At 39.9% G+C, this 26242-nt stretch overlaps 1 protein-coding gene across 4 annotated transcripts in view; it reads right to left on the minus strand.

The window, feature by feature from the left end:
- TPK1 (thiamin pyrophosphokinase 1) overlaps positions 1-26242 on the minus strand; it is a 315027-nt gene that overhangs the window by 92963 nt on the left and 195822 nt on the right. For all 4 annotated transcript variants that reach the window (XM_032104083.1, XM_032104065.1, XM_032104093.1 and 1 more), the window contains one exon: positions 15349-15495. In XM_032104083.1, the coding sequence (XP_031959974.1) occupies positions 15349-15495 (147 nt within the window). The remainder of the gene's footprint in view (positions 1-15348; positions 15496-26242) is intronic.

Here is a 26242-nt window from a genome sequence, read left to right on the forward strand (position 1 = left end):
CACAACTCTAACACATTCAAAAAGGCAGGAGGGAATAAACATCCATCCCCTGATGTCTCCTGTGAACTGCTTTTTCTTATGACAATTGAAATTGAACTTGTAAAATTCTGATGAGATAAGAAATGTTTTATTGGATGGCAGAGTGGTCATGCACAGTGGCAGAAAGCTGAAAGATGTTAAAATGTAGAAGTTATAATTTCTAATAATTGTCTGCCACACTTTGACTAGATCTTTGTTTCTTTTTTTTTCCTGGATATCTTGTTCATTAGAAATAATCAGCTCTTGTAATTGGCATATATATATATATTTGGCCACTCTAAGACATGGCATTCTCAGATTCAAGCATAAGATTTTTTTTCTCAGGCTTCTTAAGAAACGAGAAAGTATTTATACAAATCCATCTCTTCAGAGTTTCTCCTAAGAAAGTTAGGATGAGTTTTTGACTGCTATAGAAAAGCGAGATTCTGTGATTTTTCTGAAAGGATTAAGCATTTTCAGTAAAAATCTCCATCATATCTAAAGGTGACTCCTAATAAAGTCACAAGCACTAAGGAGGAAAGAGGTCCCAGTTGACAGGTCACTGGAGATAGAAACCTGGAAAACTGGATTAAATTTTCAGTATGGTATTGACTCCCTGAGTACCTGAGCAAATAATTTCACTTCTTCAGGCCTTTGTGTAACTCTCTCTCTCTGTAATATAGGAGTAATACACCTTGAGATCCAGCTAAAGAGTGTGACACGACATGTAGTCCAAGATTCACTAATGGAAGATCAGAGCCTGTATGAAAAGCTAGGCAAGTTATTATTTGTCATCTTACAGATTCTTCTAAAAATAACTATTTCCACCAAAGACTTTGTACATCAGTTACCCTGCACAATAAAAAATATTAAGAACACACATAGCCACAGTAATTTGATTTTAGGTGTACAGGCCGAAGGAAAAGAATCATGGTATGACAGCTCAGTACAGTATAACACTGTAGAGGCCACTATCAAGCATGTCTAAATACTAAGTTGGTTTTCAGGTTTACTTCACTTTCCCCCCTCTACAAGATGACTACAAAGTAGGAGTTATCAAAAAAATCAGCTTCAGGTAAGCTCCTGCTGACTCAACATTGGATTTTTATCCCTCAGATGGGAAAAAAATGTCCAAGTATAAAACAGTGGTGTTAAAATCACCCTGCATTTCCAGAGTCCCATGGAGAAATACTGCCAAACTTCAAGGAGATACGATCTTGTTCTCACTCCCCCAACTGAAAGTGAAGTTTGCATGGGAGCAAACAGATGTGGGCATTTGGCAGGCATGGCCTTCCAGGAGGAGACACCAGCAGGACGTCAGCTTCACTGAACTGCAGGGGTTGACTCAGGCTTTCTCAGAAACACGAGCTCCTACTGTCTTTCAAGATGAGAGATTTGAACATCATCATGCATGGGTTTCCAAGGGCTACAGAAATGAGCAATTGCATTCACTTCATTATCTGAAGGCTGTGGCTTGGGCAGGGACACCTCTCACTAGACCAGGTTGCTCAAAGCCCCATCCAAGTGGCCTTGAACACTTCCAGGGATGGGGGACCACCGCTTCTCTGCCTTTTAACAGACTGCACTAAATAACTAAAGCTGCTTCACTTTCTCAGATGACTTGGAATAAAAAAGGATAATGTTTAAGTATTTTATTTCCTTAAGAGTTTTCTAGGAATATATTGACAGTTCAGTGGGCTTCCATACTAGAAGTACTTAAAAAATTCCTACACTTTTGCTGGAAAACTTGTTTTCTAAAACAATGGCTTCATAATACCTATCCCCTAAGGAGACACAGAATACATTTAGTACAGTAATCTGGAATTAGGTTTAAGTACAAAAGAGAATTAAAAAAAAGAGAAATGTTCATGAAGGGCATTACTATTGATAAACTGGAAATTACATGTTGCCCTAATACTTCTGCAGTTTCACTGAATGCTTGTGAACAGGAAAGGAGATCCAGAAGTCGGACAGATGAAAGACCAAGAAATGAAACAGGCATTATTAATTCAGTTATATCATTAGGCTTACAGAAAATGGATAAAATACGTGTAATAGGGATGATGAGCTACTACCTTTATCTGCACAGGTTCTGAAGTACACTTCTTGTGGCATACATTGTCTTGCACACCAGAATAGCTGGATTTGTTTATGATGACTCATGCTGCTGTTCAAGAGTGCTCAAGGCTTCTGCCTGTGGCCATCCATCTCACTCAACAGGAACACACCAGACTCTGCACATTCCTCAAGGATTTCAAGAACCATTAAGCATGGGTGGCTTAAGGCTGCATCTGGTAGCTTACACAACTACAACATGTGGAAATAACTCCCACAAAATCCTGAATGAACAGGAGGGTCTAGGACTTTATGCAGAGACATACTGGCCCGTCAGAGACCTACTGAACCTTCTCTTGGTGCTCTTCTAAGTGCTTTCAAGCTTCAGTCAATACTCTGGGTAGAGTGACTATCTTATCAGTTTTATTCTCAGTTCCCAGACTCCTCTAACATAAAGGAGACGGGAGCTCCTCCTTAAAAAAATCACCAAGCTTGGAGCTAATGAGACTGTCTGCTTGTGGCATCATTGCCACAGAAGACTAATTCCAGATCTTCAGCTTCAGGAAAAACCGCTGGTGATTAACAATAGAAGAAAAACATAACTTTTTTTTTTTAAATTTTTTTCCACCAGAGAGTCTTCCTCTTTTGCCTGCCCCAAAAGAAAACCGATATCTGAGAAAGAACTGAACAATGTGCCCCCATTACTGAGAGAGATATACCTACTGCAATGCAGCTTTTAAATGCTCGTAACTAAAAACCTTTAAGTTATGAGGTAGGAAGACCTCAGACTCCTAACACAAGGGCACATTTTATTGCCAACACTGTGGTTAGTAGAAGAGAATTCTGCAAGCTAATTATTCTTCAATATAATTCATTCTTTCACCAAAATAAAAAGGATTCTCCTCTGGGTGCAGCTCCTTCTTCTCCCTCAGGTACCTGGCATTGCTGAAATTGAAGGCCATAATTCAATTAACAAAGAATGGGAACTCTTTATGAAAATTAACCACTCAGAAACAGATGTTGATGCCACAGAAATGCGGGTACTCCCCATGAAGCACCACTGGCTGTCACGTGGATGGGAAAATGCAGAGACATCTGAACTTGGAATTACACACCAGGTGAGGTAACTATACTTACATCTGCAGACCACCATTCAGTGAAGTGCTTAAGCACATGCTTAGATTTCATTAATCTGCCTTGCCATGTGCTTACATTTATTCTGCACTGGCAATATCACTAGCCAGAAGGTATACAATTTCACACTAGTGCACTCTCCCTGATTGCTAAACCACCTTTGGATATCTGTGATTTCTTATGGCATGCACAAAAGCAATGCCTAGATTTCAGAATTTCAGAATTGTTAGGGTTGGAAGGGACCTCTGGGGATAATCCCATCCAAAGCCCCTGCCAAGGCAGGGTCACCTAGAGCAGGTTACACAGGAATGCATTCCAGGAGTGTCTGGAATGCCTCCAGAGAGGGAGACTCCATGACCTCCCTGCGCAGCCTGTCCAGTGCTCTGCCACTCTCAGTGTAAAGAAGTTCTTCCTCAAGTTGAGGTGCAATTTCTTGTGTTTTAATTTATGGCCATTGCTCCTTGTCGTGTCACTGGGCACCACTGAGAAGGGACCAGCACCACCCTCTTGGCACCTGCCTTTGAGATATTTATATGCACTAACAAGATCGTCTCTCACTCTTTGCCCTAAATAGGCCCAGCTCCCACAGCATAAGAGAGATGCTCCAGACTCCTGATCATCCCCGTGGCCTCCACTGGACATCCTTCAGTAGCAACTTGTCTGTACACAGCACTCCAAAAGTGGCCTCACCAGGGCTGAGTAAAAGGGCAGGATCACCTCTCTTGACCTGCTGGCCACACTCTTCCCAATGCGTTCCAGGATACCATTGGCCCTCCTGGCCACAAGGGCACTGCTGGCTCATGCACAATTTGTTATCCACCAAGACTCCCAGGCCCTTCTCTGCAGAGCTGCTGTCTAGGAAGTCAGCCCCCCAACCTGGGGGATCTTACACTTGCCCTTGTTGAACATCATTAGTTTTCTCTCTACCCAATTCTTCAGCCTATCAAGATCTCATTGAGTGGCAGCCCAGACTTCAAGTATATCAGCCCCTGCCCCCGGTTTCATATCACCAGCAAACTTGCTGAGGGTACATTCTATCCCTTCATCCAGGTCATTGATAAACAAGTTGGATAAAACTGGACTCAGCAGATTCCTGATTACAGTCCTCCAGCTGATCACAACCCTCTGAGCTCTGACACCTAGCCAGTTCTTGATCCACCCCACTGTCCACTCACTGAACCCACACTTCCTACGCTTACCTGCCAGGATGGTAGGGGAGACAGTGTATTTCCAGGTATAGTAAATAAAATGCAAAAGGAAGCCACAGCTGTGAAACAGACTCCATGGCAGGGACTGGAACTCATGCTCACCATTTGCAAACCAGCACTGCTGAGTAGCTGATCACAGACCAGGACAGCTCATGTGACTCAAGGTCCAAACTGATTAACGCCGCTGCGAGGCTTCACGTCTAAAAAGCAGCAATTTAAGGACAGTTGGAAACACAATGCCTACATATTAACAACTTTTGAAAGTTTTGTGTTCACTTTCGGTGGGAATAGAGTTGAGGATGTAAAGTCAACATAGTGAGTTCTGATTCTGCGCCCCTCTTCCAGATTTTTCCATTTTGTAAAGCTGTTGTGGAATCTCACCAGAAGAATGATTAGGGACTTTTCCTTCTAATTTCATAGAGTATAGGATCCCATGGGCAGGGATGCCATTCACTACACCAGGCTGGTCAGGGCCCTGTCCAACTTGGCCTGGGACACTTCCAGGGATGAGGCATCCCCAACTTCTCTGGGCAACCTGTTCCAATGTCTCACCACCCTTGCAACAAAGAATTTCTTCCCAATATCTAATAAACCTACTCTCCTTCAGCTTAAAACCACTGCCCCTTGTCCTATCATTATCTGCCCATGTAAAAAGTCCCTCTCTTTCCTTTTATAACCCCCCGTAATATACTTGAAGGGTGCTCCAAGGTTTTGTTGAAGCCTTCTGTTCTTCAGGCTGAATGATCCCAGTCTTTCAGCCTGTCTTCACAGAAGAGGTGCTCCAGCCCTCTGATCGTCTTCATGGCCTCCTCTGGACTCACTCCACCAGGTCCATGTCCTTCCTGTGCTGGGGACCCCAGAGCTGGATGCAGCACTGCAGGTGGGGTCTCACCAGAGCGGAGCAGAGGGGCAGAATCCCCTCCCTCACCCTGCTGGCCACGCTGCTTTGGATGCAGCCCAGGACACATTTGGCTCTCTGGGCTGTGAGTGCACAGTGCTGGGTCATGTCCAGCCTCTCATCCACCAGCACCCCCAAGTCATTCTGGGCAGGGCTGCTCTCAATAATTTCTTCCTCCAGTCTCTACTTACGACTGGGACAGGTGCACTTGGATTTTTTTGAACATCATGAGGAAGATTGTGGGCCCACTTCTCAAGTTTGTCCAGTTCCCTCTGGATGGTACAATTTCTGATGGGAATTTATCCATCACTGGTTTAAAGTAATTTACTCTTGCTCTAACATTGGCCTTGAGCTTAATCAGACCCTTTCTCTCCCTGGCATTTACTCAGTGCATTCAAAGACAGCAATCATTTCTCCTTTCAGCATTTTCTTCTGTGAGGTGACGTGAGAGACTACAACAAATTTCACTTTGTAAGGTAACAAAAACATGAAAAAAGATAAAAGTGGACAGAACCACTATTTCTGAATGTGGCCACAGTCTTCTGTATCAGGAGATTCCAAATTCTTCTCAATACATACTTGTACAGTAGTTCTAACATACCTACTCAGTCTACCCGTGTCTCCCCAAGCGTCCCAGAATCACTTAGAGGTGGGAGGGAGTCTCAGGAGTGCAGCCTTCCCATCAAGTTTTGAACACTGCCAAGGACAGAGATTCTTTGGGCAACTTGTTCCTGTATGCAATTTGTAATTATCTTCAGAGTAGAAATTTTTCCTTACAGTTACTCCAAATCTTCCATCTCAGTTTAGGGCCACTGTCTCTCATTCTTCTGCTGTGCAACTCAAGAATAAGCCTAGCTTCTTCTTCTTGACACACCCTCACAGATCCTGCAAGATTGTTTCCAGACTCCTCTTCTTACTTTTAACAGAAACATATTCAATCTAAATCCCTTCATTTTAGTATTAAGAGTAGAAGCCCGTGCACTCCCCTGAAGGTCATTGGCCCAGCTGCGATGCTGGCAAGTATTTTTGACTGGAGCCGACATGAGAGTGACAGACACATTACAGCCTTAAAAGACAATGAAGAATTCAATCCCTGATCACCATCTGCTCTTGGGATATTCTATTAGAGCAAAGAGAGTCCTGAAGTAATGTAATCAGTTGTTATCAACATGAAAAAAATTCGGATTGCCAAGTCAATCACTTCCCATGGCAAAGCTGAATAGTTCTACCTAAATCTTGTTTATCAGTGCAGTACAGCATTTTCCCTAGAACCTCTGAGATTACCAAATATTATCGTTCTTCTGCCCTGACCCTTTTTGAATATTAAGAGTAAATATTGAAAATCCATACAGTTTACACCACTGCCCTGGCAGATGCAAAATTAACAGCGATACTGTAAGGGATTGCAAAAGCCTAAGCCATCTCACAAAGGGATTGAATTGAAGAGACAACGCATTTTCAAATATAACTGAGGCCAGAATATAGACGCTCACCTTCTACAACTTCAACTATTGCCAGTACTCAGATGTGAACAGAAAAGACCATTATTAAATTTACCTCTAAAGGATTTTCTATAAACCCTTCAGATCAACAATTAAGTGCTCAGCATTTTGATTTTTTTGATTTTGTAGTAGAAAATAATTTATCATCTACTATCACTTCAATTTCTACTGCTTTTACATTCAGGATAGGAACAATAATATTGATTTTCCCTGCTATATTTTTGATTGTATGAAATAAAATATTTTCCATTAATTTTCTTTCCAGATAAGGTTCTGTCACAGATTACAGACTTCTGATACTTGTTAGATTCCCTACAGAACTTTCTGTAAGCCAGATGGGGAGTGGAAAAAAATTGCATACCCCTAAACTATCACTGAAATCCATTTAATACTCAAAGAGGAAAGCTGTTACTGCCAAACTCGGGTGAAATTCACCTCAAGCAAGGCAGTAAGATGCCTTCAGAAAGACACTGAGTGGGTAGAACAGAATTCCAGGACTTGAGGAATTTGGGCTAACACAATAAAGCTGAACAAAGAGGTCAGCACAGCAGTGATTTCAGGGTGATGCACAGGCACACTGCAGCAGATATCACCCCAGTAGATTCTAGTGCTAAAGACGGGTCCACTTTGGTCATTGGTACAACAAAATAAAGATGAAACATTGTGAGACCCAAGAGGAATGTGATTCTGTGATTCTATGAATAGATGAAGCCAGAATGACTGGGCATTGATGAATTAATGCTTCATAGCACACTACTGTGACTGCTGGGAGGAGACAAATCCTGGGAAAAATCTTCAGGGCAGCAGTGGCTGCTTAAGTTAAAGCTAGAACATTTTAGACAAAACTGAACTAAAAAGTTAAGATAAGATGATGTACTGAGAATAGACAGTTGATGGGATACAAGAAAAATCCAAAGAAAAAAAAAAAGGAAAGTAGAAGAAAAAAGATTAGATAAAGAAAGTAAGATCTTGCAGTATGATGACTGCTTAGTAAGGAGGATGGCATCTGATAAGGCAAGCCACAGAAAGTGTTAATAATTATTCCTCCGAGTCCCCTTACTTCTTTGTGTCTAATGGTTGACCTTGAAATTCAAAACATTGCATTGCTCCTCCCAGGTGTTAGATGACAGACAAATATTTTAAATCATAATCCTAAAAATACTACTGAATCAATCTGCGAAGTATGAGTCTATGACGCCTTCATACAGACAAGCATTTGCATAATGTTCCTTTTTTAAAGTATAAAAATATGGCACCTGGTAGAAATAGAAACCTTACTGAATTATGTACAAAATATTTAAATCTTTTGGTCAAATTTGGAATCCATATTAACGGTCTTTTAAAGTGCTTTTGCCTTTTTTTTTTTTCCTTTTTGGCCAAAAATCTATTCACAAACAGCTTAGGAATTCTTTAGCTTGCTACAAAGTCCTCATATAGGAGTAAAGTCCTACCCGGGAAAAAACCCAAACAGAACTGGAATGAACACACACACACACACACACACACACACACACACACTCTCCAGCTCTGCTCCGTTCAGTTACAGAATAAAGACAAGTGAACACACAGCAAGTGAAAATACTGCTCTGGTCTTCCTCAGCTTACCAACATTGTCAAAACAAGATACAGTTTTACCAGCTTCCTATTGATCCCAGCTCATGCATCAGCTCCTACCAATAAACAAATGTCAAAGACAAACATTTTGCATCTTGCTGCTGACCATTTAATATAAAGCAGAAGAATTGTTTTATAGTACACAAAATTATTAATACTACATTCCACACAAAAGCCCAAAGTATCAGACCACTGCAAAAGGAAGTTTGTTAAGGGAGGGGATGAAAAGATGGATTAAGATTTTGAAGGAAAGAAAAGTAATTGACAAGTTCGGGGAAGAAAATCCCCCAACAAAACAGCTCTAAGATAATCAGCTTTGTAGCAAAAACCTTGCTATGGTTTCCATAAAGCAACAAAATAGATATTATCAGATTGTCAAGATCATATCACAACAGCTAGGGGCAACAACAGAGAGCAGGAATCTCATTGGAAGAGTTTTATTTAGGGCCAAGGTTCTCCTAGATGATCATCCATCAGCAGCTGCAGTAACTAGTTAAAAATCTGAACAAAGATCAAAAAAATTTGTGACCAGAACTGTTGACACTTACCAGGCGCAAACTATTGATTCAGAATCAAACTAGATGACTTCAGAATTTAGAAGTACCTAAGTAATCCAATCAGACTCCTTACATTATCTTGCAGACACCATTAAGATGTGAATTTAAAAACAGCTGTATGATTACCATATCCTGCTATAGAGCATGACTTGTTTCTTAACAATTATGAACAGATGAAAATCTCATTTAATAAAGACTATTCTTTTTCACTTGGCAATGATGGTTCGGTATTTTCCTTTCCTCTCTGAAAGATAGGTACTTTATTAAACTGGTTACCTGGAAGCTAACAAATTGATTTAAGAATTTTTTGTTGCCAGTTTGTCTTCCTTATAAAGAAGTAATTAATAACTATTAGATGTCATCCATAAAGTTGATGCAGGTTGCACTTTTAACTGATGCTAAATAAACTGTTTCAATGGATTTGACTATTTCAAAAGCTAATTATTATTTCTAACGTTCAATATAAGCTTTGTATATTTCACAATACACATCTGCTGATGCTGGAATAAGAACAAAATTGCAAAGAATGTAGCTGTTAAGAGAAAATCCACCTAAAAGTTTCCTTTTGTAACAGCAAAAAAAAAAAAAAAAAAAAAAAAAAATCTTGAAAAGTAAGATAGCAAGTAAATCTTTTCCAGGTCAGAATGTTATTGACAAATGTGAATTAATTTTGGATCACTGTTATTCAGTAAAAGAGAGAAATCCTGTGTAAACATGAAGCAACACCACTTCATAGCCACAAATTACCATGAAATAAACCTAAGTCCTTTAGACCTGCAGCCTTTTGAAGGTCACATTTGCACACGCCCACTACATTATCACATGATAAGAATGACTGAATAATCATTGGTCCAGCTGGATTTTCCCAGGAAAGAATAAAAATACAGACTCTAGTTTAAGTCTTATTTTAAGAACAGAAGTTGAGCTGTAATCAAATCCTCAAAGTTTCTTACCAAAGAAGGAAACTAAGGCAGCCAAACTATCAACATAGCAATTTTTCTTTTTTTTCTGAGAACCCACCTCAATGCAATATTAAATCTCTGGAGGCACAAACCCCCTTTCTGCAAGGTTTTCTGTGAAGGACTCAGGCTCCCAGAGAAAGGCTTGATTAAGACTTTTCCTCAGCCAATATTTTTGACATTGCCGTGTCTCTGTCCAGCTGAATGGCTGGCTTTCTCATTGGAAAAATCACCAGAAAAGGTATTTATCAAAGAACAAGAAGTTGTATATTTGTGAATTCCACAAGGAGCTTAAGGCACAGAGACTGACTACTTTGTCAACTAGATGGAGTTCCAATAGCGCTCTTTGAGAGAAGATGCCAAACAGGAGAGAGGGCCTTTCAGGACAATAAACACTGTAAGTACTAAATGCATGTTTAAATATTAGATATATGTTTAAATGCCTTCCTTTACAACTGCAATCTTTTTGAAACTGAATTTACCCATCAAAAACATGTATATAGGAAAAGGAGACATTAAATTTCCAGATCCCAAAATTATCCCCTATAAGAGGCACATTCGTTAAGGATTTTCTTCATTGAGTGCAAGCCAGGTCTGCTTCTTGCACATGAGGCACTACAGAACTGATCGGATAACTCATTCTTGAGGTTCCTGCAAATTTCAAGGAACTGGCTGCCAGAGAAAAACTCAGAAGTTGAAGGTATATACACTGAACTTCCCATTAAACTTTACAAGCACAGACACAAACCAAATCAAATAACATTGGCACAAAGAATTGCAGCAATAAACCCCAGCGAAGTTCCCGGTCTGTGAACCTTCTCTCACATCTGCTAAAGTGTCTCCATCTAGGAGCAGATCTTCATGCCGAGTCACTCTGTCTGCACCTGTAAATTGGTTCAGGTAACAGCTCTGGAACTCAAGCCAACCAGCACAGCAGTGCCCATGTGCATGTGGTTGTTCTCTCTTGGCCCCAAGACAAGGTGCTCCCTTCCAAGTGCTTCAGAAGCAGCTCCCGGCCTGTGCTAAGCCTGGGGCGTGCCCAGACGCCATCTGCGAGAAGGATGGCTGGCTCCCACTGAAACTGTGCTTGGGACCATGCTAGCTAATTACGTGCACAGCTTCCATAAATATGGCAATATTTATGTTAATTAAGAGCCTTGCTAGTACTGTTGTTACTATTACCATGATACTATGTTTCGCTCCAGTGCAGAGCACAGGATGTAATGGCATTTTGTAAATAACTAAACAAGCCTCACAGTACCCATTCAGAGAAGGACATGGGTTTTACCCAATTTACAGTCTAGGAGACTGTGAGATCAAAAGACCACCCAATATACTTCTCTTCAAGGAAATGGTGGTAAAGACCCAAGAATATGGGATGGAATTCCCAATACTTATTACTCACATTTAGCTGCTGGGCCACTACCTACAATGTTAAATTATTCATCATTTCTCACAGGGAAGGCAGACATGCACTCACAAGAAAAGCTGGGTGTAAGAAAAAGGGTTATCAAAGTATTCACACACTCTTTCAAAAGAGTTCATTAACCGACAAAAATATGCTGCTGTAACGCATTTTCATGTGTAGGCAGCAATTCTTCTCTACGTCCTAGGGCTGGAATCCTGTGTGGGAAAAACTGAACTGCTCAGTATATGTAAAAGACAGGCCTCATTAACTCTTGGGCATCTTCTCATTTCTTGGTCATAAATCCTATTACCTTGTATTACAAACTGCCATAAAACTCACAGATAAAAGATAATTTATGCTCAGTGTACAGAAGCTAATGTTTCTGTACTCCTGAGAAGCACACAACCAGAAAATGAGAAAGTATGTATGTGAAACCTTAAGCCATTCATACTGAGCATGGCTAGCATGATAAACATGACTCTAAGGGCCTTATGCTCTTCAGCCAGGGTATAGTCTAATGGTAATTGATATTACCAAATTTCAAACATAAAATGTATGAAATCTTGCATAAAATATCCTGCTTATAAAGACTGATTACTCCTTATTAAAAATTCAAGCTTTCCTCCTCCCCCCCTAGAGAAAGAAATATGGCATCTATTCAGTACACAGGTACATTTTTTTTTTTTTTAAATTCCAATCATCACATCAGAAAATGCTTCAGAACAAGCATCACATCCTAGAATTCTTACAAAGCCTCCCTGTTTCTGACTCCTATCCTAATTAGTGTTCCATGGCACAGAAAAAGTAACAGCCCTTGGAGCTGGCAGAATCAAAGGCAGCTACTCTTTTATTTGCTTTTTCTCTGAAGCAATTTAAAGTCTTCATACTGATTTTAACTGTGTTGGTTATCTGCTCAAAGGAATATTTTGCTTTAGTGAAGACTGAGCAAAAGTGCTCATTTAGGCTGCTTGTCATTAGTTTTCCTTTCTCATTCAGACAAGAGAAAATCTTTCACTGTCAATTTATAAATCCTGTAGCTACAAATTATGTTCTCATTGTTTGAGCCCTTCCATAGGTGCAACTCATTTCATGCCTGCTTTCTTTTCTTAAATATTTGTTTAGTGGTTTGACATATATTGGAATTCATTTATCTAAATTTACATACTTACAGTCTATATATCTATATTTCAGCCTCCCACCCAATTCTTCCATAGAGATCACGGAGACAGGTATTTATGGGATGTAATTATTCCCATCTTTTTTCTCTTTTCCTTACAGGAGCTCATCCTTAAAGGTCAGAAATGAACATAAGAGAGTTTACTTCCTTACAGTTTTCTTCTCTCTCCATGCCAAAACATTTTTATCTATATATTTCAAAAACTTGCACTGTCTGTCTGTCTATTTCCCAAGAAATGCCTCAGTACTCAAAGTTCTAATTACTCTTACATTCAGTACTTGCAGAAAGTTACTGGCTGATGAAAAAAGGCTTTGTTTACCTGGTCCACCTTGCTTGGTAGTCTGCACTGGAACCCAAACCAGGCATTGTCCTTGCTTTCTTCCTCTTACCACCCTGAAGACTTTCAGCAAGTCTGTAAGCATGTTTCCTGCAATGCTGTGGGCCCTTTACAAGTGTATTAAATATTGATGTATTTCTTCTACTGTAACCCTCTATACCAACACTGTAACAATTTCAAAGCAATTAATAGATTTTTGGTGTCCATAGATACCTACTCACACCGTCCTCCTCTTAGTTTCTGCACCAGTAACTATAAATTCAGCAGCTTGACTTGTTACTCCCCTTGGTATTCTTCCTAGGGCTCTTAAAGAATTACCAGTTTATCTGCTGTAGCCAAGTATTTTAGACTCTGCCTAGGTACACATGACAGAGAACCACCCTCTTGCTATACTGAACCAAAGGTTAATGTTTTCTGGAAGCAAAAATGTAATTCTGTTTTGCTCATATATTTTATCAAAAGAATCCAATAAAGATCAGATTCTTCTTCCTGAAGAGAGAAAGGTTTTCCATCAATATTTCTAGAAAAAACAACATGCTCTCAAGTTCATCATTTGCATTAGCAATTGGATCTCAAAATGTTGCTTCATTTATTGCACAGTTTCCAGACTTGCATCTCGAACAGTCAGTGGGTCTCCCATTGTGTTAAACTCCTTCCTACCCTGATTTTAAATTACAAAGGGGAGAGGGGGAAAAAAGAGAATGTCATGATTGTGGCTGTTTGCAAGAGAAAAATATCAGGCTGAACTCCATAAAAAAAAAAAAAAAGAGTACTTGCAAGCTTAGGATCCTTGTTTCTCTCAGTTTATAAACTACTCACTTTTTTATGGAAAAACAACTATTCAGGATTCATGTTATTATATGGAGGTACCACACTTCAGTTGACTGAAGATGCTGACAGTGACAGGTTTAAACCAACAATGAAAAGCAGTGTTGTGTTGAAGTTAGCACTAATATTGTTTAAACGGCCTACCCCTATATCTGCCCCTTCAAGCTGCTAGAAACAGCTTGAAGTTTCCTGCGGAACTCTGCCCATCTACAAAAAAATATTAAATGCTTTTTGTATGGCATTATTAAAAAGAGAACAAAGAAGTTTCCAGCAAACAAAACAATTAGCAACCTCCTATTTCTATTTAAAATGCACAGATCATGATTTTTTTTTTCAAGTTGTAAAGGGTTTAATTATTCATGGAAGACTCATGAAAGCAACCTTAGGCATGGCATTTGAAAGCCGCTTATGGAAAAGATGAATGAAAATAATTAGAAATCTTTCCAGTCCAAGCAAGAGTTTTGTAAGCTAAACTGGAAATTGTCCACTTTATTTCAGCTCTTCAACATGTTCTTAAAAACACTCTAAAGGAAATTTACAGTGGTCAGTGAAGTACTGCACTCACAGATCAATCACAAGCAAGTTACTCCTCAGTTTTAGATTGTAACCGCAGTTATCCTTTATTTCTCTTTTCCCTTCACTCTGATGCCTCCATCCATTTAGCTGTGCAACTAATGATCAGAGTAATTCCTCATCATACTGGCAAAAGAGCTCCTATGCCTACCACCTTTCCTGCAGACACAGTGCTTCAAATTTTTAATAGAGCACCTGTCCCTGTGACTTTAAATCTATATTCTCATAGAACCTCATGAATGCTTTTCTCAAATTACAATGAAGCACATCTGGTGCAAGGTTGTGTCAAATTTACCTGTGAATGTTACTTATATTAATGGAATAAGCTTTCCAAGAGAAATTGGGAAACTTAGGTAAGCTTTTAGAAGCCTTGCCAAGGGGAAAAGATATTTTCCAAAAAATAAATGAAACACTGTTAGAACAGTGTTTGATGTTTAGATTTGCCTTTAATTTAAATCTCAAAAGCAAAAGAGCAGCAAGATCTTTTGTGTGTGTTGTTTTATGAATCAATAAATGCAATAACACATCTGAAAAACCACAGAAATAACACATCTTAAATAAATTCCCTTGTTGATGCTAGATGGATTCCCATCATAAATGAACTGCGCCACTTGGACTACATAAGAGCTCTGCCTGATGTGTATGTCAGGAACTCCCTCATAACATCCTCTTACATCTTTTCTTTGCTCCTCTTATTGCAGACATCCTTATTGCTACTCAACATGCAAAAGGGCTGTGTGCTAAATTTAGACTTACTGGAATCTAATATAAAAGGTTAATTTTTTTTCCCCATTTCTAATCAATATCCTCTATTTACCCAATTCAGTTTTTATACTTTCTGATTTTCTTGTTTCTCCCCTTTTAAACAAATCTATCCTGAACAAATTAAACACAATCTTTTCCAAAAGAGGAATTCAGACCCCATCATTTGCTGTCCACTTGCCTGCAATGTATTTTATATTTCAGCTCTGACCCTACAGAACACAACTGAGAAAATGAGCATTTAATGGTGCAAGACCTATCGTGTCAGAGTGGGTGGAAAGTCAGCTTTATTACGAAGTAACTTTTCACAACACTTACAGGTTGAAGCAGGTAAATCAGCGAGCACTCCTGGATAACTATCACTGGAGAAGGAGTGATATTTGTTGCATGAAAAAGGGTTTCTACTGATGCCATTGTTTGGTCAAACCGTCCTCCAAGTCCGCCCAAAGTCACAATCACATCGATCTAAAAGACAGAACGAAGGAAAGTCTAAAAGACTTACGAAGAAAACTCCCAGGAATAGACCCTGAAAATCCACAATAAAATCACATTTTGAAAAACAAAAGAAAAGAAAAAAATAGCTACTGACTATAGAAAAGCAAATGTCAAATACAGTTATTTTACTCCCATTACTGATAAATACCATTATGTGATTTTTAAGCTGAGTATTAAAGCACCATTAATTCATGGCCAACATGTGGTACTTTTTAAAAGGACATAACCATTCTCCCTAAAACACAGGCCACTCTTTGAAGGTACTTACCTGTCTGTCCCGAATATATAGAGTCTAAGATATATCACTCCATACGTAAGCTCCTCAGGTAAGTGTCGTATATCTGAGCCATAGGATCCCCAGTTCTTTACATCATTTCATTATTATACTCACAGTTCACAGAGCGAATAAAGGAAATTTCAGGTTAGGCCATTATGTGTCATTCTCATTCCTGCCACACAGCATTTCAATGTACAAGCAATACTGCTCAAAGGCTGGCCCTGCTCAAGATTAAAAGTACTACTGTATAGGAAGTTCCAACCCAAGTGACTAGAACATCACCTTTATGATTCTGTTGAATATTGTTTTGCATGAAAATTAAGGTCTTTTCCTTCCTTGAAGAGATATACCAGCTGTCAGGGACAGAGAGCCACAGGAGCACTCTCCAGTCCCAGTCCCTGACACACAGAAAACACCACCTGACTGCTTGCAATATGCCATGGAGTTGCTCTTGCTCAATTCTGTCACACAGCTGTTCAAGACTCTGAGCACTTTATTTCCTATAAGCAGAAAGGGAGTATTCAAAAGGCTTGGTTAAGAGCTTTTGGGTCCTTAAATAAAAAGTCACTGAGTGCAAATTATTATTATTATTACTTCCATAATGTAGATCAGTTATGTTCAGTAATTGTATTTTAAAAAGCTAACACTAAGTCATATCTAGGGCCCTAAGACATTGCAGCTCTGAAGTCTTTAGGAGCTGCTTTGACTATGGCCATCTGGTTAAGTTTCCAACTTTATAGAGCTTAAGCCTATGGTTTGTGTGATTACATGAAGTTTTACTCAACCCAGGAGCCACATAATGGTGCTCTGTGTATCTGGAATGATGTATTAATAGCATCAGCTTCTATTTTTATTACCAGGTCTAGGGCTTTATGATTCTGTTGAATATTGTTTTGCATGAAAATTAAGGTCTTTCCCTTCCTTGAAGAGATATACCATCTTTCTCATCAGCACCAGGAAAATTCTTCAGAGGCCAGAGTGGATCAATATAACACATTATACTAGCAGCAAACACTGAAACGAAAAACCCTATCCTTGTACTGCTGACAGGATGTATTTTCTGTGCAGATTCCAGATCACACAGACCTTATGTACAACCAAGAGAATATGAACGGCAGGAAAACCTATCCTTAAACAGAAGACAAAATAGCAAAAGGTAAAAAGCATGTGTTCCCAGCTAAGCTATACTATCATAAGGTATTTTCCCTTTTATTGATTCCACTTTAGAAACAAACTGCTTTTGTTTGACTGGTAATGACTGTGAGTCAAAAGGGCGGATCAATTCTCTGAAAATAATACTACTAATAAGACCCACCAACACCCATTAGTCCCCTACCAGACAACCACAACTAAAATGCTCCCCTCCTTCCCTAATAGAGGCCATAGGGAGAATCTGCTACACTAACCTGGAACCACAGTGAACTTAAGGTGGCTTGACAAAGGATCAGGATCCACATGTATGCTGTTTTTCCTCTAAGCAATGGGACTGAAGCTTAAATATTAGCCTAGATTAGTCTTCAAGAAACTGAGCAACTACTGCACGTCTCACCATACATCAACTTGTTTATTTTGGCTTTGATGATTGGTACAATATAAAAGGTAAGAATGAAGGGATTACAGAGTTCCTTTGACTTGGAATTGAAATGATGCAGAAACATTCCAAATGTGTCTTCTTTCCCTTGTAAAACTGCCAGTATGTCAGAGAACCTCTGCTCTACTACTACCTCACGTGTACTTCCCATGAAGTACAGGACCCAGCCCAAGCAATGATGTGCTCAGTAACTGCAGCTGTGGCAGAGACTGCCAGAGCACTGCCATTGAAGAAAAATGCAGCAAAAAAAAAATACTTCTTATATTTTCAAGTAATATAGAATCCTACTCAAAGTCCTACTCCTTATTAAATTGTAACAGTGCAGTCTTGTGGATTGGTTACCAAAAGGGAAGAAAATAAAACCAATATAGCATGGAGTAGACATGTTGAAAAGGCATTCATAAACCAGAGGTATGGGGTTGAGGTGTGTTGGAAGAAGGATAATAAAGATATCTGAAAAGGGAATATATCTATTATTTAGGGTTTTCATGGATTGTGAAAATGAAAAACACAAGTATGTGACAGGTATGCAAAGAAACCCAGCCGGAGTATGAGAGGAATAGACAGAAAAGCTGAAATTCTGCACTTCTGTGACAGTTTACAGTACCACCTTTCACTGGATAATCCTGGCAGAAGTGACAGGCATCCAGACATTGTAGGACTTTTATAGCCTTTATCTGAAGGTCTAGGTAGTCATACTTTTTTTATTTAAAAAAACCAAAAAACCACAGAAAGGCTAAGTGCAAACAAAACCTCAAGAGCCTTTTCATCCTAAAGCTATCACCTCTGTCAAGAAAACCCCCCAGAAAACACAACACAAAAATCACAAACAAAACAATTAGTTCCTTCCCTGCAATCACTGCTTCTCTCACTCTGCCAAGCACTTAAGAAAATAGATGTGCCAGGAAAGCATGTACACAGCTCTTTGTCATTCCAGAACCTAAGACAAAGTGAATACTCAAGAACTGGACATTTGGATATTCCCACACTACAGAGAGGAAAGGCCATTCATTTTAGTACTATGATTTCCTGCATACCACAGGCAACAGAATTAATCCTGTTACTGCTAATGAGCTCAGCAGGCAACATTTGACCCACACGCTGTACTTCAATTGAAATATCCATGCTTCACTTAAATGTCCCATCACCAGTCCCCTTACACAATCTGTTTTCACACTGTGTCATTCATTTCTTGAAAAAAAAGGACATAAAATCATAAACAACTACAGAGAACAGCTTAGATCATTGCAGCCACATTCTCTTGGACTATCTATAACCTGATTTAAATACAGAGTATCTTTAAAGGCTATCAAGCTTTAACTTAGAAATAGCTGAAGATCTAAGGGTAGGATCCAGTCATCTTTAAATGATACGCCCATATGTTAGTATGTCTTGAGAAAGTTTTAGAAGTCACTACCAAAGAGCAGGGCAGTTAGAAGGAGAAGGAAAGCATAAAGTAAGACTTTGTGCTGGCAATTCAGGGACGTATTTTTTCCTTCTCCCACAAGCTGTAATTTAGAGGGTGCAGTAACCATGGGGAGCTGAGGCTCCTACCACATCAGAATGAAGTTTCTCAGGTTCCTGCTTCCACTCTCACAGAGACTATTGAAATGGACAACCTGCTGTAAAGCCTGTTTGCAGGCTTGCTAAACACTGTGAAAGCTGTCCCAGCTGCCATTCCTCTTTCTAGAATGAATGGGTTAAATACAAAGAAGATCTTCCCTTTATGACTGAGGAACATGCATTTAAGGACACAGGAAGCTGGGAACTGCCTGAAGTGGGTGAAAAGAGTGCAATATCTAGCTTTGCAATGTCAGCATCATCATGACATATAAGAGTGAAGTCCGTGGCTCAAACTGACAGCCAACAATGCCCACTCTTTTCAAAACCATGCTCATTATCTCTGATAAGAAATCCTCTCCCCAGGGAGAGGACAGACAACTCAAAGTACTTTCTTCCCCATGAGTTCACTTTCAGCCAGATAACTTGCAAACAAACATGCCTAAGTCTCAGGGACGTGGGTAGATGAAATGCAAATTTACCGACAACAACCAACAGCACTGAACGAACTGCAAAAAATATCTCTCCTAAAGGAAAAAGGGAAGGCAAGAGTAATCGAGATGTTGTAAAAGTTCTGGAGTCATGATTAAACCTCCCCCGCTCTGAGATCATGGAGACCATCCATTGGTAATATCCAAGATATTAGTATGCCAATTACAGGTTAGATACCTGATTGGAACACGGTGGGGTTTTAGCACCTTCTCACTTTACTGAAATCTTTCATCTCCCGCAGCCTTTCTTAGTTTTCTATAAATCATATGACTATTCCTTTAATTTAATTTTTAAAGGAATATCATATAGACAACAAAATTATTCTAGTAATATGTATAGTATGTTGGAAGTTTATCATGTGCTGAAATATATATATGTATGTATGAAGTATATTGTGTTGAAAAACGAACAATTAAGCAGTAGTATGAATGGTACATTTACTATTGCTTTGTTGGCTTGTCACTTCATCAATTTTGGCCAGTTTACTAGAAAAGCATTTTCTTCTTCACAAAGCAATTTGTCAGCTCAGGATGTGGTTTAAATTATTTTCTGGTCTTTGCATCAGATTCAGTACCGAAGACTTTAAAACACACCAAGCACTTCCCTTGATAGCAAATGGGTCAGAGTAGATTTTAATTCATTTTCCCATAGCTGTATCAGAGCTCTCGTGCTGGCCAGATAAGTAATATTTTTATATCATACTCAAAATTGCAATGTAAATTTAATGAACTACTAAAATCCCATAATCCAATGTTAAATATGCAGCAAGATATTGTCCACTTGAGTTGATTACTGGCTCCCTAGGTCAGTGTTTTACATAAAATGTATGACATTCATTTCTGTAGGAATGATATGCTGAACCACACAGCAGCATCTGAACTTTGCTCAGGTAGAATCCTCTTTACTTTAGCCAGAATTTTCTTGTTGCTTCAGCCATCTGACTCTTCCTGGGAACAAGACCTCTCAGTCAAAGGCTGCCATCCTGTCTGTGTACCTGAGATGATAACCTTCAATCAGCTTCATCCTTACCTCACTGACTCCACTAATCTATATATTAGGTTGTTCCAGCTCCCTCACAAAACACTTCTTGCTTCTTATCTTCATTTTCTTACAGTTTCACCCAAGTGCTTTTGCTATTTGTAATGCTTTTTATTTCAAATAAGAGGTTAATTCTCTCTGGTAATGACAATAAGTATGCAAACAGGTTGCATTTGCCTGCTTAAAGCAAGAAACATGTATGATGGTAAAATAGAAATGAGAAAGAATCCAGAAATAGACTTGAGTTGCTGGAAACATCTTAAGCTTGGTTTTACTACTGACCTGTGTTTACACCTCCGGTTGAATGACTGTTTCATTTCAAAAAATGAAGTTTTGGCTTTGCCCTCTCTCGCAGGTAAATGGAATGTCTGAGAGTGTATATAACATAATCTAGCATTAGTTTTGGGGAACATAAACTTCATTACCATTGACTTAATTCTTTATTACTTAAAGAAACCTAATCTACAAAATCCATGTGAACTGCTGGATCCCAAGCTGCAGATGCTGAAAAAGCTGTCAGAGAAATTTTCCTATTTTTTACAGCTGCTTGTGAGTCTCCTTCCTCACGCAAGCTAGCTGTAAACAGTGTAGAGGCTTTTGTAAACCAAGACTTTATCTCACAGGTGCAAACTTGTTATGCACAGTCTTGTTTTCCACACTGAAGAAAGTATTTTGAAATGGGTGTCATAGCATTCAACCAATCACTCTGGGAGGTGTATGGTCAAGCACCCAATAATGTTATACCACTCTTGTGAACAAAGCTATAAAAATGAGTCTGTAACTAATTAAATAATCCCCATTCTATCCTGGACTTGAATTCTGTGTTGTTCATCTCGCTGTCCCTGCGGACCACAGCGACACCAAGCAATCTGAATTTGACTTCCTGCTTTTGTACTGAGTATTTATGTATGATCTTGGTCAAACAGTGCTCACTGTACCTCAGGTAGAGAGGGGACACCAACAACTCCTGCTCTGCTACTGCTAGTCAGCTGGAGCAAAGCTCTACAATTCCTTCTGTGTGTGAGATCAGTCACCAGAACTCCTTATTGCCTCAGATTTTCTGGGTGAAAGGTTTTTCCCTACTCCTAACTGTTACCATGCTGTTCTGAGTAGGTAGAAATACACTGGAACTCTTAAAGCAATCTGTTTACCAATGCTTTGGAGGAAAATGTGTGCTGGTTTTGATCCAGACACATTTATTTTGTGAATGAACAAGGATTCCAGGACTATCAATCAGTTGTCTTCTGAAAAATCATAAAATCTTCTCATCTTTTAAAACGGTATGAAAAAACATTCACAAGCATCAGGCTAACCTTTCTCTTCCCATAACTGAACTACTGTCATCCACAGTGTGCACTGTGGTATTACGCCCATGGAAGTGTGAAATCAATAACTAAACCACCATATCCCTAAGAAAGGAAGTCCTGGATTTGTATTAGGAGAAATCTGAAAGGCCCTTGAAAGATTATACTAAAATGGTCTAGCAAATCTCTTCAGTGGTCTAACAGCCACTTGCATCTAGTGCCAACAGCTGTGTTTGGCACAGGCTGTGGTTTTAATCATTTTGAATACTGCCTCCAGGAGTTAAAATAAGGAAATACAAACTAACTACAAACTCTCATCAATGTACAATTCAAGAAAGGAAAAAAATCTCCAAGAGAATCTGTTCATTGTGAGCTTTGCATTTCACATTTCACTTAACTCCGACTGTCAGTCTTTACTGTAGTAGCCTTCCTCTCCCTCCCTCCAACATATTTCCATGTTGTCACAAGATCAGCAGGGCAACACAAGTACAACATACTGCTTGCCAGCCAGCATGGCCCCCACCTCCCGCGCTGATGCCTCATCCCATGTGGATCCCACTACCCTCATCAAGGGCCAGACTGCAGCCTGTGCTGGAGGTTAACCCAGTCCTGCAGCACCAGCAGGTGGAAAAGACACTGTGCAGGGAAGAGGCTCTTTGTTGCAAAGAGTCTCCCTAAAAGGCTCTGTTCTTCCCCCATGGGACACAGATCATGATCCAAACCAGGGAGCCTTTCCCTGGACTGTGGCTCCTGCTGCAGCCTGCTTGGCAGAAAGAGTCTTGTACAGGAGGGTCCCTGGCTACTTAGGACCTGATGGATCTGTAAGTTCTGCCTACCAGCCCACAAACAGGATATATATCCTATATCAGTGAGAGTGTGTGTACCTTTGCACGTCTCCATGAGCCCTGGCAATGTCCCTCTGATTTCCCTTACAGTTCTGTGGTGGGTTAATCTCAGCTGGCTGCCAGGCATTCACCCAGCCTCTCTCACTCCCTCTCCTCAACAGAACAGGGGGAGAAAATAAGATGAGAAAGCTCATGGGTCAGGACAAGGAGATCGATAATTATCTATTACCATCACAGTCAAAACAGACTTGACTTGGGGAAAATTAATTTAATTTATTGCCAATTAAAATCAAGTTAGAGAAGGAAAAAAAGACAAAACTAAACCCACCTTTCCATCACCCATCTTTTTTCCAGGCCCAACTTAACTCCTTCATTCCTCACTCCTCTATCTCACCCTTCCCCTGACTGGCACAGGGAAACAGGGGACTGTGGTCAGTTCATACCATCTCCTCTCTGCTGCTTCTTCCTTATCATGTTCTCCTGCTACAGCGTGGGGTTCTCTCCACAGAATCCAGACCTTCAGGAACAAACTCCTCCACTGTTGGTCCCCTACATGCTGTGGCTCCTGCCAGGAGCCTGCTCCTCCGTGGGCTTGTCTTCAAAGCCTGCAGCTTCCTTCAGGGCACGTCCACCTGCTCTGGCACAGGGTTCTCCACTGCCTGCACTGTGGATATCTGCTCCACCATGATGTTCCATGGGCAGATACGTGCTCCAGCATGGGCTCCTCTGCACAGGCTGCAGCTCCCTCAGGAGAGATTCATTTGCTCTTACCAGGCTTCTCCAGGAGAATCTGGAGGCTGGAGCCCCTCTTTCTGCTCTCTCCTTGGGGTTGACATGGCTGTTTTGTCCCCCTTTTCCCCTCACCCCTCCCTGCCTGGGCTGAGGGACTCGGCTGTGCCTCTCCTCATGGACACACCTGTACCCCACCATCACCTGGGCACACAAACCCGACAGCTCATTACTGTGCCTGTTTCTCTAGAAGGTTGAGATGAAGAGAAGATGTGTATTTCCTTTCCCACACCTTCATGTGGTTGTGCTTCAGCTCCTGCCCAGATGCTGGTCCAGGACCCTTGGAAAGCCCACAAAGGAAGCTAAACAAACCTGTGATATTGTGAGGCAACAGGGTAGAATTTCTGTAGCCAAGGGTGTCCATATGAAATGCTCTGCCAGCAGCCCACAGGCACTAACACCCCCATGAACAGGGAACACCGACTTCAACGCTATTGAGGGTTGAGACCTTTTCTTGTGACTTCCCAAACCAGTTAAGTTTTCTTTAAAACTAACTTTTTGCCTAGTTTTATTTAAATTCCATCATATTAAGTTTGGATGTCAAATTTTAAGGAAAGAATCATAGATTTTTAAGGGGAAACATTCCATTCAAAAATACAGAAACTTAAAAAATTTCAATTTCCACTATATATCTATATATATATAGATATACACGTTTTTGTTTGTTTGTTTCATCTGAGTTAAGGGTAACAACTCAGGCACCTTCCCATTGTAACATTTAACAGTGAAGTCTGTATAAAAGACGTCAGATGTAAGGCAGAGCTTTGGAGGGCCTTCACTCTCCCGCAGCAGCATCCCAGAGGACTGAACAGCCTGAAGCACATGTGCCCAGCTAGGGCGAGGCGTTAGCTCTGCTATTTAAAATGTTTAAACTTGGGTTCACACAGGTCTGAAGATCTCCCGATAGGTCCCAACAGAACAGTAGTATTTTCAGCTGGTCTGAACATTAATCTTCATGATGAACAAGGGGATAATAACCTGTCCTATTATACTCCAGGGATAGATATAAGACCTGAAACTAAAGATGGAAAATTTTTCCTATGTCTCTCAGGCCCTATTCTGTGAATGGTTCCTCTTTTGAGTGATTTCACTGAATACCTGGGCAGTACAGAATGACTTTTTTTTTCTAAGGGAGTGCAGACTTGCGGAAAGAAGTCTTGAATTTATACATTTGTTTCTAAGAGGCTGGACATATTTTTATACTGAAGGAAGTACATTACGATCTGGATGTCAATTTTCCTTTTCAGCACAGGTTCAGTATTTATAGCAGGTAAGTTAAACATAGCCTGAGTAATTACAGAATGTATTTTATTTTTCTACACTGTCCTCTACACCATATAAATTTAGCCACACACTTAAAAAGAAATGAAGCATGATTTCTTAAACTGGAGGCGCTTGTGCAGCTGTAAACATTTTATGTTCACATTTAATTTGCAGAAAATATTGAGCTTTAATTGTTCGGTGCTTAGCTGTTCAGTTGTTTAAAAGGGAAACTCAATGGGTTCTTTAGGCAAGTTGAAGAGACCATCCCCCATCAGTGGCAAAGTAAAAGGTAGGTGATTTAATAAGGAATAGCATGAGCATCAGAACCAGCAAAGCCTGGTTGCCAGGGCAGCTCTCCTATGAAGACCCCTCAGTCCCTACTTTTGTTGAGCTTGTGCTACTGCCATTTTTTACAGTGGGAATACTGGGGGGGCCTTTCAAATGTTACCAGGCTGCCTCATTTTCACAATATTTGTTAAGAGTTAAATTACTCTAAGCCACTCTGCCCTTTCTTGAAAAGCACTGGTGTCAGCAAAGAGGTGCAGAGTTAAATGTCAGGAAAAGACAAAGGATTGCAGAAAGCAATGAGGCCTCAGGACTACAGGCTAAACCATTTCTGTGTAGTACCAGCTGCACACTTTTACTTTCCAATGGTCTTAATACCTTCCTCTCCCCCCTGCCCCCAGTACTCCTTTCTAGGTAAAGAAAAGAAAAAAAGAGGAAGAGCCACGACAGCTTCAAAAGCTTTGACCAGTATCACGATTTCACTGTTTCTTTTGACTATTCAAAGGCCATACAATATTACAAAAAGAGTGAATATGTCAGGGCAAAAAACCCTAAACAATCCAAAACCAGTAAAGAAGCATTCTTATATGCACTACTTAGGTTAAATACGTTTCTTTGAATGGGATAAAAAAAGAAGCCACAGGAGAAGTTAATTTGTTGATTGATTCACCCTCTGCTTTAAGGACCAGATCACTGCAGTTCATGAAATTATGAAAGTGTGCTCTCTAAAGCCAGTGTTTCTTACACTCAGGAATGTAGAAAACTGCTTGAAGTTTTTATAAAACTATCTCTACAACAGCTAAAAACGTGTCATTCTTGACAGGCATCTCAATTTAGTGGAAAGAAACCATATTTGAGATGTAACAAATGCTCTATTATAATCTGCAGTTAAAATTTATCATACTAGCACAAATTTCTTAATATGCTTAACAATAAACTTACATTCCATTAACTAAACAGAATGTAATAAAACCAGTTGTAACTTACGGGAAATTTCAAAACACCACGGTAATCATGTGTCAAGGAAAAAAAACCCAAAAAACCCCAAACCCAAGTTATTTATGAAAATCTCAGGCAACAAACTGAGCTCTCAGTCCTTGAACTGCAAAAAAATTCCTGATGTCAAAAGATATTACTGCTCAAAATTTCCCACTACAATATCCACCTCCAAGACTCTGTCAATGCAAGTATGACAGTCTTGAGGATAATGATATGTCCTTGTAGCCTGACCACTTTCCCAGCGTGGAGGCAGTTACATCAGCAATAGCTGCTC

The sequence above is a fragment of the Corvus moneduloides genome, chromosome 1 (assembly GCF_009650955.1).
Source record: "Corvus moneduloides isolate bCorMon1 chromosome 1, bCorMon1.pri, whole genome shotgun sequence".
Lineage (NCBI taxonomy): Eukaryota > Metazoa > Chordata > Aves > Passeriformes > Corvidae > Corvus > Corvus moneduloides.